Source organism: Trichogramma pretiosum, unplaced genomic scaffold, assembly GCF_000599845.2.
Source record: "Trichogramma pretiosum strain Unisexual culture from Peru unplaced genomic scaffold, Tpre_2.0 scaffold134, whole genome shotgun sequence".
Taxonomy (NCBI): Eukaryota; Metazoa; Arthropoda; class Insecta; order Hymenoptera; family Trichogrammatidae; genus Trichogramma; species Trichogramma pretiosum.
This window is the reverse complement of record NW_019640820.1, coordinates 171748-184314: the sequence shown is the minus strand read 5'-3', so window position 1 is coordinate 184314 and position 12567 is coordinate 171748. Positions and strand designations below refer to the sequence as shown.

The 12567-nt window shown below is 39.8% G+C and overlaps 2 protein-coding genes across 6 annotated transcripts in view; one reads left to right on the top strand and one right to left on the bottom strand.

Moving 5' to 3' along the window:
- The window catches only part of LOC106654001 (whirlin), a 104956-nt gene extending 92672 nt beyond the window's left edge, over positions 1–12284 (bottom strand). For all 5 annotated transcript variants that reach the window (XM_023462784.1, XM_023462774.1, XM_023462769.1 and 2 more), the window contains exon 1: positions 11241–12284. The gene's annotated coding sequence lies outside the window, so the exon portion shown is untranslated. The remainder of the gene's footprint in view (positions 1–11240) is intronic.
- LOC106653999 (zinc finger protein 708-like) lies at positions 2339–4651 on the top strand. Its single transcript, XM_014373681.2, has 3 exons — positions 2339–2632; positions 2709–2823; positions 2894–4651. The coding sequence occupies exons 1-3, from the start codon at positions 2613–2615 to the stop codon at positions 4568–4570; spliced, it is 1812 nt and encodes a 603-aa protein (XP_014229167.1). The 5' UTR covers positions 2339–2612; the 3' UTR covers positions 4571–4651.
- Positions 12285–12567: the final 283 nt, after the last annotated feature.

Here is a 12567-nt window from a genome sequence, read left to right as displayed (position 1 = left end):
CATACATATATGTATGAAAAAAAAGAGAGAAGAAGAAGAAGAAGAAGAAGAAGAAAAAAAAAGCCGCTATATATATATTTGCCGCGCGTGTTCGCGTCGCGTCGCGTACGTGACGAAGCTCGCTCGCTCGCGCGGGGATGGTCTTGGAGTTATACTTGACTTTGGAGCGTACCTCAGAGAGCACCACCAGCGGTATATATACTACACTACTATACAACATGTTCACGTAGGTACGTTATATCAATAGGTATAAAGGTGCACACACGTGCGCGCGGCACTCACACGTATAAGGAGCTAGAGTTCGCCTTCATTTTCATTTTTTTTAACCTTATTCGTTGCACATACATCCCCCTCCTAACCAGTAGTGTGCAGGGGAGCGCTTTCAAGAGAGAGAGAGAGAACGGCCCCACCGTTTTTCGCCTCCAGAGCCTTTAATACATATATAGCCCGATGGAAATTCGTGACTTGTAAATATTATCCCAGCCGAAAAGCAAGTCTCGTCGATGCACACACGTATATACGTATTATATGCAAGGAGCCGTGTGCAGTCGATAAATAACCAATGCATCGACGTCGGCTGCCGCGCTGCTATTGCTGCGTACGCGACCGTTAGCTTGCGCTTCGACGGAATCCGAAGGGCTTTGACTTTTTTCTCTCTCTCTCTTTCTCTTCTCTCTTGCGACTCGCTCTATTGTATTGCGTTGCTCGCAAATATAAATATACATCGTTCTATGTACGCTTGCTCGCGCATGAATGTTTGAAGTTGCGCTTTTGCTGGCCTCTTACTACACACAGTACTTCGAGCATCGCCGCGTGTGGAATAGAGAGGCAGCGAGTTACGCGGCAGCCAGTGTATTGTATACACAGCCACGGTCGGTTATTCAAGTTCAGATCTTGGAGAAAAGGGGTACATGAAACTTCGAGGCCGTTAATACGTTTCGTGTGTATTCAGAAAAATTATTGAAAATTTTTGTGCTGTTGTTAAGCATTTTTATACTTGATTGATTGTGTTTTGAGTCATAATAATAAACGATATTTCAGGATACACGAATACTCCAACTCAAATAACTCGAGTTTTTTGGTCAAAGATTAGGGCGACTTGTTCTTCTCCGACGAAGATTAGGACATCTCAGAATTTGATCCAAAAATTTATGTTAGCAATTAGTTTGAATACTTCTTTATAAATAAAAAATAGGCTTAATTTCCAAAAAAGTATAAATTCGACTGACCCTTGACGCTCCACTTTCCCCTACAACCCGCAAGGCTCACGAATGGCAGCAACAGCAGAAGCAGTAGAATATACAGCTACATTATAGATCCACACAGAAAGGTAAAAAAGGCAGAAAAAGCCTTCCCGCGAAAAAAAAAAGATCTTTTTAAGATCTTTTTAAGAACGTCTCAATTATGAGCCTCAGTGAGATGCTTTGAGATGTTTTTAAGACGCTCAACAATTGATTTTTACTGAGACGTTTCCGAGATCTTATTGAGATGTTTTTTTCCTCACCGAAAAAGATAATTTCCAGTTTTTTTGTCAAGTTTAAGTCTTTTTCGACGTGAAAAAAACATCTTTATAAGATCTCGGAAACGTCTCAGTAAAAATCAATTGTTGAGCGTCTTAAAAACATCTCAAAGCATCTCACTGAGGCTCATAATTGAGACGTTCTTAATAAGATTTTAAAAAGATCTTTTTTTTTTTCGCGGGTTAGTAAGGTCTTCTTGAAGCAATTTTTTTATCATTGAACTTACGATCTTCACTAACCAAATTCGTGGTTTTTCAGTGTAGAATTTTCCTATCACATAATGGATTAAAGGCTGCAGAAAGGAAATACGGAAAAAATGTAGAACATATGTTCATGTATTTGTGTGGGCTCTTTTCTGCCCAATATTTCTGTAAAAGTGATTCTAAGATTTTTGAAATTATATTCATGATTAAAGTAGCCTGAATGTGTGATTAATTGCTCGATAAATTTTTGTTTAATTTATAAACTTATTATAATTGAATTAATTTTTAGAAATTTCTCTCAAATAAAAATTACTATACCCATACTCATTTACATTATTAGGAATTTAAATATTCGCGCTCAATGGATCTTAAGCCATCTAGCCAAATCCAACAACCAATCATAACAGGTGTACTTCCAAAACATAATCAAACCATCTTTTTCTAGAGATATATTTTGGAAAATTATCGGTGCGATTGGCGTGTCGATTTTACTAACTTCCGCAACTCCAATGACTAACTCAACTTAATTTTCAATATCATGAGTGTAATACTGTATTTGTGTCTATTTAGAGATATATTTATTGGATTTTCAAGTTCTAACGACTTACGAGTGCTTCTATGTTTCACACAGCATTACTGCGTATGCCCAGTTGACGGTAGAGGGGGAATGTATCGACAACTATCTATCATAAGTGCGGGTTTACGTTCGCTAATATGCGAGTAGTGTGTTCAGTCACTCCTGTAGAGCTAAATTCTTGAGCAAGTGTTTACAAATTGATGAATTCGAGGTACAGTGTTGGCTACTCGAAGCGTATAACCTCGAATATTTTTTCGGCGAAAAAATTTGCTTTTAAAGTAAAAGTAAATACGTTTAATAACATATCGAGCGATGGAAACAGGCGAAGCACAGTAAGATATACGATTTTTCGTACATGCCCTTATATTTTGTCTATCGATCGTATAATAAAACTTGAATATATTTCAGCGATAAAGAAAAGTCGAATGATACTTGGCTGGATGCAAGCGACATTAATATTTTTTATTCGGGAGACTCTTCCGAAGTCAACAATTTTGAAACATTCCCGTTTTATCAATCATCAGTGAGTTCAATGATTCAAATCATTTTTCACTTTTCCATTATCGAAAACTATTACTTAATTTTAATTTTAGGTCGATCACGTGAATGAGGTTATGGCATCACAACAAAAGTTTGATGAAAAAATATTTATTGATTTTAAACCTGAACTCAAGTCTTTATCGACAAACATCTGCAAAACTGAGTATCAAAGTTGTCAATCTATTGTGAAAATAGAAAATGAAAATCAGAATGACACATATGAAAATTTAATCATTGATTTTGAGTGTAAAAATCTTAAGCCAGAATTAACATTACTATCGACAACCACCTGCGAATCAGCGGGTAAAAGTTTTCAACCTATTGTGAAAGTAGAAAATGAATATCAGGCCAATTCCACGAGTGGGAATTCAATCATTTTCATAAAAAAAGAATTCGATTACGATAACAACTGTCGAGTGAATACAAGTTCCCGTTTTAAATATGGTGAAATTCAGAACACGGAAAATTTGGAAAAAAATAGTGAAACAAGATTATCATTCGAGTCAAAAATATGTCCAAAAGCATATGAAGCAAAAAAATTTCCAAGAAAAAATATCAAAATGAAATATGATTCCAATAGATCGTCTGAATATGAAATTTGTAATAAATCATTAAGCAGCAAATCATTTGGACAAGCAGGTCCCCTCAAATCTCACATATTTGAGGTACACGATCAAAGCAAACCTTTCGAGTGTGAAATTTGTCACAAATCATTTAGATACCCGAGTGATCTCAAGAAACACATAAATGGGGTACATGAACGTAGCAAGCCCTTCAAGTGCGAGATTTGTCACAAATCATTTATATACCAGAGTCGACTCAAGCACCATGTCATCTCAGTACATTATCGTAGCAAACCCTTCGAATGTGACATTTGTCAAAAATCATTTGGGCGAAAAAGTCACCTCACAGTTCACATAAATGGAGTACATAAACGTATCAAACCCTTCGAATGTGAGATATGTCATAAATCATTTGGTCAAAAAAGTATCCTCAAAATTCACATAATGTCAGTACATGACCGAATTCAATATTTTGAGTGTGATATTTGTCACAAATCATTAAGAGGAAAAAGTAACCTAAAAACTCATACAAAAACAGTACATGATCGTATCAATCCGTTCAAATGTGACATTTGTCACAAATCATTTGGACAAAAAAGTAACCTCAACAGACACATAAGGATAGTACATGATCATAGCAAACTTTTCGCATGTGACATTTGTCACAAATCATTTGGATACAAGATTGACGTCAAGACTCACATAGAAGAAGTGCACTTTCGTAAAAAACCCTTTGAATGTGAGAATTGTCACAAATCATTTGGATATAAGCATATACTTCAAAGGCACATAATTACAGTACATGATCGACACAAATCCCTCGAGTGTGAGATTTGTCAAAAATCATTTGGACAAAAAGGTGACCCCAAGAAACACATAACTGCAGTACATGATCGCAAAAAACCCTTCGAATGTGAAATTTGTCACAAATCATATGGATACAAACATCACCTTCAGCACCACATTAAAGTAGTACATGATCGGAACCAATTATTCAGTAGTGACATTTGTCAAAAAGCATTTGGACAAAAAGGTACGCTAAAATCTCACATGATCATGGAAAACTCCTACTATTGTGATAATTCTCCGGAGACATTTAGAAGCAATGAAGATTTCTATAAACATATGAGTACGCTATTTAGTTTTGGAAAATCTTACATCCATTAAATTATTGAAAAATAATAAAATATTTCAAATTGTTATTCATTTTGTCATGACTGTCGTCGTAAATAACCTCAGATAAAACAATTATTTGGCCTTCAATTCGTTCTTCAAATTATTGCTGTAGAATCGATTTTTCACCATCTTTCTATTAATAAATTGAACTTTTCACGAAGTACCTGCTTCTCCTCTTTTCCAGTATGCGAGTACACAATTCTAACCTTGAAACAATGATTATTCATAAAAATCTTTCGGCAATTTCTACAATGAATTTTCGTAGACACGAAAAAATTCAACAGCATGAATGTTCGATAAAAAAAGTCGTTATAACTAAACTAACTCGATACAAAAGTTATCGTGTATATAATGAAGGAATAGTATATGGGAATGGAAATATTGCGTTTTAACTACTATCCAACGCGTGACGTACTTTGCGTGTAGTTTAAAAAATCATTATAATTTTACTAAGTATAGATATAATAAAACCACGATCTAACGCGATTAAAATACCTGATAAAGACCATCACCCTATTTCGAATCCTAAAATTTGGTCTTAATGTAAAGATAGCACCAACACAACAAATTCAACAGCCAATCACAAATTTATTACGATGACACGATAAGGTCATCACATTTTTAAGAGAGGAGGATAAGACTGCAGTTATCGTTAATTTAAAATTGAATAGAATACTGCAGACGTGTATAATTAATGAATGAAAGAAAAGTAAGACTAAATTTCCTTCTAAAAATATAATCCTCTCTGCATTGTTCGCGCACGGAGCATCATTCAACAGTATATCGACAAATAGCGTTTATAAAAAACAAACGAATATGCCGTTAACATACCCGTGCCGTATATCAATGGCTAATCGCACGAAAAATAAGAAAAACAGCGCACGCGACGAAGGCATATAAATACATTAGCGAGAGAGAAAATAAAACGATTTTTCGTTCCTTGGAGTTAAAATTTCCGCACACGTACGGAGTCTCGCAATTGTGACCTCGTGCACGAGGATGCCGAGCAGAGGAAGCGGGGCAGGCGAGCTGTTCAGCGCACGTATGTTTACGATATATATTATACAGAGAACGACAGACTCGAGATTACCGCGCGGGTATAAACGGAGCAGAAGGAGGAGAGTTGCAGGAGCTGCGGAGAGAGAGAGAGAAGTCATTCGCGCGAGGAAACGTTCTTGAGATTAGAAGTTAACGCGGATGTGTATAGATATACATATGGTTGGGGGAGGGGGTTAAGAAGAGAAGTCGAATCCGATCTTCGAGCGTATTGCTCCCCGCGTGGCTCGAGTATATTATACTCGATTGTTCGAGCAGGCGATTTAACTTCAGGGAGACTTTGCGGGCTAAAAAGCCCGATCGCATACACAAACGCACAATTACATATATCGCGTGAATGATATACGGCGGATAAATAGTAGCAGGTAGCCATTACACACACGTACGCATATAGATAATGTGGATCGAGCGCCAAAAGCGTAAATGTTAAAAGAGCATAAATTGAAACACACTCGCGGGGGCTAGGGGCAATGAATAATTTGCATCGCGAGAGAGCTGCAAGTCTATAACCCCGTTTTGGCGCTTGTCTGTGTGTGTGGGCACACACGAGCATGCACACACATGTTTGCACGAGCGAGACTCGAAGATACGAGAGAGTCGAGAGGCTGCATATTTCATCGGGCAGTAGTAGCAGCAGCAGCTGCGGAGGGGCAGAGAGGGAGGTATGAACGAATGAAAAACACAACACGCGCGCTCTCGCGCACGCACGAGCAGCACTCGAGCTATTATTTTTTTTTTTTTTTTTATTAGAGCTTTATTTAAACCTATGCAGGTTTATTTAGCTATACAATTTGGTTTCATTTTACATAGTATATCTTATTACAGTATATCACATTATTATTATAGATAGCCGCAACTTATGATAGTTTAATAATTATTATACAATCAATACCATATTTAACAATAATACAATTAAGATACCCATAAGCTAAGATTACCATTATAGATAACTAAGTACTTCATTTACTAATTTAACATTTTTATTTTAAAAATAATTATTAACACTGATAGTTATTACTAATGTTTTTAGTTTGAATCACAGTNTGTAGTCAAAGTGTAAGCCAAGAAATTTGAGGCTTTCGCTGGATTTTATGGTGCAGTTTTCTATTTGGATTTCAGAAGAGCCTGGTGGAATGTTTTTTAAGTTGAAATGAACAAAGACAGTTTTTGATTCTGCAAGGTCGAGACCTATGTCAAGTAAATTATTTTTTAGCTTAATTATGGCTTTCTGTAGTATGCTCTTTCCTCTAGATGTATCAGCACATTTGGTGTATACACAAAGATCGTCAGCAAACTGGGAAATGGAAATACTTTTTTGGAGGCAAAGAGAAATATCGGAAACGTAGATTATATATAGCAATGGGCTTAATACTCCTCCTTGAGGCACGCCCTTGTATACTAGTCTGAATGTATTTTCAGGTAAAGAGGTTGTGAATATTTTGCGTTTATGTGTCAAGAAGTGAATAAACTTAATTGTTGCGGATGAGCAACCTATTTTTGATAATTTTTGTAAGAGAATATCAATGTTTATATTGTCAAAAGCTCCCATCACGTCGAGCGATGCTGCGAGAACGTCTTTTTTTTCTAAGAAAGCTTCTTGGATTTTTAAAGCTAGATTTAGCATATTATCGGTCGTGGATTTTCCTTTTCGAAATCCGTATTGATTTTCTGGGAGAATGTTTTTGTGCTCGACCCACCATTGTAGTCTGTTTTTTAATATTGTTTCAAACAATTTACATAGGCAAGACGTGAGTGCTATGGGTCTGACATTTTTGCCGTCTGACTTTGGAATGAAATGTAAAAAAGAGTGTTTCCAAGATGTAGGGAAGTCGCCTTCTGTGAACATCGAATTAAAAATGTCTGTGCAAATTAATTTGTATTTTGTAGGAAGATTAGTTAGAATTTCAAAGTCGATGCCATCCATCCCTGGGGATGAGCTTGTTTTTTTAAGATCGAGGGCTAAATTGAATTCGGCAAAACTGAAAGGGGTGTCAAAAAATGGATTTGGTTGGCTGTCGGGAATTGCATTGGGATCCGTTTCTGCCGAAGGAGGGCTGATTTTGTCCAGTGCAATCTCAGTATATTTTTCTTTTTCTTTATTGTTATTTGGATTTGAAGGTGCTGTTTTGATCCAGCGATTTTTGAAAATTTTGCATTTTTCCCATACGTATTTAGAATTTGAATGAAAATCTAGGCTCTCCGCAAATCTTATGAAACACTCTTTTTTCTTTTTTTTGAAATTTTTTTTAATTTGGGCACATGTTTTTTTGTAATTAATCAAATCATCGAGATCCAAGGTAGATTCCCACTTTTTGAAAGCGGCGCGGCGAAGGCGTTTTAGCTTGGCGCACTCATCATCCCACCATGGTACTGGGTTACTTTTTTTGAAATTGCTTGGTATTCTTTGAAAGCCTGGCGTACTATCTTTGACGGACTGTGTAATTATTTCCATAAATTCATGATACTGTTCACTAGGAGATTTTTGTGTATATTGGGGAGAAAAAAATGTTTGGAATTTGGATTCTAACTGTATTCGAAACTCATGCCAATCAGTTCTGCGAGATTTGATTTTAAATGTTTTTTTTGTATAAAAGAATTTTTCAGCATCGATGTGGATATAAATCGGGTAGTGGTCTGATCCCCAGGTCTCATCACACACCTCAACGTGAACTTTGTCTGATATATTTGAGCTGGATATTACAAGGTCAATATTTGATTTAGTGTTTCTATGTATATCTATATATGTGTGAGTATTGTCATTGTGTATGAAAAGTTCACGTGCTTCGATAGCGTTTAATAATCGCGTGCCGTTAAGATCATCGTATCTACAATTCCAAGCTATATTGTGAGCGTTTAGGTCGCCTAGAAAAAGCGTATGTCTATTTTTTTGGATATTATTTAGTGCAGTGTCCCAATCAGGTTGAGAAAGTAAAATGCCCGGGGTTCTGTAAATAGCAATTATGTCGAGAGGAGGGGTAACACTGTCAATGGAAATGCCTAGAAGTTCAACTGATCTATTTGGAGACTTTGTGCTTAGCAATTTTAATGACAAACAGTTTTTAAGTAGGAAGATTATACCACCTGCTTTGTTGTGCTTTCTGTCTTTTCTTATGACGAAGTAGCCGGGATAAGTTATTTTGTGGTTTTCGTTAAGCCATGATTCCACGCATATGAAGATGTCCGGCTTGTCGTCTCTTAGAAGTTGCTCAAGCTCACATTTTCGTTGCGTAAAGCTCCTTGCGTTCCAGTAGATAATCTTCAGTTTTGTGAGCTTCGTTTTGATAGTCGCCATTGAAATTAGTTGTTACTGCGCGTTGACTCATCAGAGTCATCGTCAGAAGACGAAATGGAGGAGTTATTCAAACGTTTGAGAATTCTGTTGATTCGAGATCGAAGATTTCTGTCGCTTATGTTTTCGTGAACGTCTTGAAGCATCAGTACGAGATTTTGCGGATTAGAAGAGTAATTTTGAGCTATTTCGCTTATATTAGATTTACCAAAGCAGTCATTTAGAAAGTTGGAGAGTTCTTCAATGTTTATGGGATATTTTTCTAAGTTTGAATTCAAATATTTTTCAGCTGGCTGTAATTGCTCTCTTAGATTTGGCTTTTCTTTTTTGGACTCGATTTTTTTGAATTTTTTAATATTTGTGATTTTTAGCTCGCCTTTATTTGTTTTTTTACCTGAATTTGCACTATGTTCAGAGGACACCGTGTCGAGTCTGGTTCGTTTTTCTCCTTTAGAAGGGAGGGCTATTTCAGTTTCCATTGGGTCGCTCGTAGAGATGTTTTCATCAGGTATTGCAGCGTGGTTAGCGTGTATTTCGTCTGTTTCAAGCAGATGTTCTGGAGTGTATTTGTTCACGTTATCTTGCAGGTTTGACTGTGAGCTTTGACTGCTGATCTGGCTTGGAATTTGAGAGAGAGGACCTAGTGTGTGTGTAGCAGACGGACAATGTTTGGCAATGTGTCCTTCGGCTTTGCATGCGAAGCATCTTATTGATGTATTTATACTTGGGTATACATAGTATGAGATCTCGTCGTGTTCGATTTTGATGAATTCGGGTATTTTTGAAGCATCTTTTGGATCAATGTAGGTTTGCCTTCTTGAACTAAGGACATGACCATATCCTTCTTTATTGATGGCTGCTTTCAAGGTGACAATAGGAGTAATACACTTGATGTTCAGATTTTCTAGGGCGTTTTGTAGTATGTAGTGAGGAATTGGAGGAGCGACATTTGAAATAATGACTTTTTGGAGTTTTGCTACTAGCGGCCGAACGGGAACTTTAATATTGTTTATCACGATGTGCTCGAATTTGTCTGTGACTTCGTCCACCAATTGTTTACTGGATAGGTATAGGCAAACTCTGTTATTCGAAATTCGAGAGGAGTACAGAACATTTTTTGGATCAACGATATCTCCTATTGCACAGGTATACTCAGTAAGCGAAATTCCGTCGGCACATTCAACGATAATTCCTTGGTTTCTTTTAGGGTACGAATCACTTTTTGCGACTTGAGAATATTTCACATTACTTTGGTTCGACACTGATGGTTGGTCACTTTCACTAACTGACACTGGAACTGTTGAACTAGTACTGATTTGAACATTTTCGTTAATTGTGTTTGGTGAAAATGGACTTTTGGTAAGAAAAGCCATTTTCTTTATTGCTTTTGCCCGTAGCAAAGCAAAGAAGACTTGTTTTTAGGTTAAATATTTATGTAGGAACTCGTATAACTCGGGCTTATAAGCCCGAGCTGAGAGTACGCGCCTTATCGGCTATTATTCGCGGAGCGTTTATAAACACGTGTTATCACTGAGACGGCTCACGAGCGAATCCGGGGCCTTTTATAAAAACCCGCGCGTATATACCCAAGGCCCACAGGATGATTATTATATATATGACTCGAGCTATTATGATAAATATTTTTTTTTAAATGAGATAGATAAAGAGTGAGAGACAGAGGCTGACAGGGACGAGCCCACAGTGCACACACGCGTGCGAATATTTACGCATGCACAATGCGAAAGAGCGCGAGAAAAGAAAACATTGATTTGGGCGTGTGTGCGTGGGTGTATACACTGTACTACACACGCGTGCGTGCGTAGTTCGTACGCGTCGATTGCGCCAAGAGAGAGAAGATAAAAGACACACGGGGGGCTCACGCATCTATATATCTATATCCAGCGAGAGCATAGCAGCAGCAGGAACGGAGAGTAGGTAAGTAGTCTAGTCGCGGTGCAGGCGTACCCTTGTGTGTGCCTTGCGTGTATATATATAACACATCTATAACTACATGTATAGAAGCACGCGAGCGAACAAAGCTCAACGCGCATCTGACCTCGCGCCCGACGAGAGAGACAGAGAGAGGAGTGCAGCAGCAACGCGGCGCGCACGAGAGAGAGGAAGAGAGACAGAGAGAGTCAAAAGAGGAGGTAGTGGTGGTGGTGGTGGTGCTATACACACGATGTTGTACTCAGAGCAGAGCAACGCGCGCGCGATACGCTGCAGCAGCAGCCGATGCGCGAGCCAGTTGAGAAATTTTTGTACAGGTGCAAAAGGGAAAAAAAGAAGAAAAAAAAAGAAAACAGGATGTCTCACCGTGCTGGAGATGGCAGTGGCGGCAGCGGCCTTGCTCATGCCAGAGAGGCTCACTCGCGCGATTCTTTATAAATGCACAACAACACACACGGGGGGCACGAACTACACTCCGATCAACACAGCACACAGCACGCAACACACACTCACGACACACACACACTGCTGCAGCTGCTGCTGTATAAATTGCTTCTGCTTGCCGACGACGACGACGACGACGATGCTCGTGCTCGTGTTCGTGGGGTCGTGGGTGGGGGGGCCCGCCGCATGGCCTCGCTCTGCAGTCTGCGAGCTCTCGTGCGCGGATGTGTCAGCACGACGACGCCAGCAGAGCGCGCGCGGCCGTCTCAGCGGGCCCGCCGACTGGTCGTCGATCTCGACGTGCAGGGCCCGACGACGATCGCTAGACAACAGTCCGTGGCTTTCCTGGAGCTCGTACTGCTCGAGGCCACTGGAGGAGGAGGAGGATGAGCAGCAGCGCCCGGGCGGCGGCAACGACGGCGCCTCGTCGCACGACGACCACTACTACTGACGACGCGGATCGAACGAGTTATACCGCTGCTGCCACTTCTTTTTCTTCTGCTGCTGCTACTGCTGCTGCTTATACTACTGACACTGCTGCAGGCAACAACAACGTTGACGATGTGCTGGACGATGCTCGCGGACGGCTCCGACATGACTCAGCCGGTGCTTACCCTCGCGCGATTTTCATCATCCAGCAGCTTCGACTCGTGTTGATCGTGGGGCTGGTGCTGGTGCTGGTGCTGCTTTCGAGATTTTCTCGATCCCATTGGAGGTTATACGGAGCAGCGGATGAAGCTGCTCGACGCGGACATGCAGCAGGCTTTCTCGGGTTTCGGCTGTTATACTGCACTTTTAGCAACGACTATATATTGGCCTGCAAACACACGTAAAACGACCACCGACGTTCGAATCGAAAAAGTCGTTGGGTCGTTCGCTTCGCGCCGACGATCCGTGCACAGCACCACAGCGCACGCACTCTCGATTATATTTTTTATACCGTATAAGCGGAAAAACACACACGACGCGACGACGAGCTCGACACTACTGACTGGAATAGCTGCTGCGCGCTGCTGAATCGCCGAGGGCCGTGCTTCTGCTAGCGCCAGGCGCGCGCTGATTTTATACTTCTATATATATATACGTGTGTAGCCGCGCAGCCGTAGGGGGTGGCTCGCCGCCGCCGCACAGAGCACACTGCACAACAGCACACATATAGGCGGAAAAAGCACGCAGAGAGCAGCACGAACTACCACTGCACGGCAGGAGGAGAAACGAAAGGGCGGGAGGGAGGGTGCAGTGCAGCAGC

Coding starts and splice junctions, on each gene's coding strand:
- LOC106653999 (XM_014373681.2), top strand. CDS start 2,613: ATGGAAACAGGCGAAGCACA. Junction 2,633..2,708: donor ATGGAAACAGGCGAAGCACA/GTAAGATATACG, acceptor AATATATTTCAG/CGATAAAGAAAAGTCGAATG. Junction 2,824..2,893: donor TCCCGTTTTATCAATCATCA/GTGAGTTCAATG, acceptor TTTTAATTTTAG/GTCGATCACGTGAATGAGGT.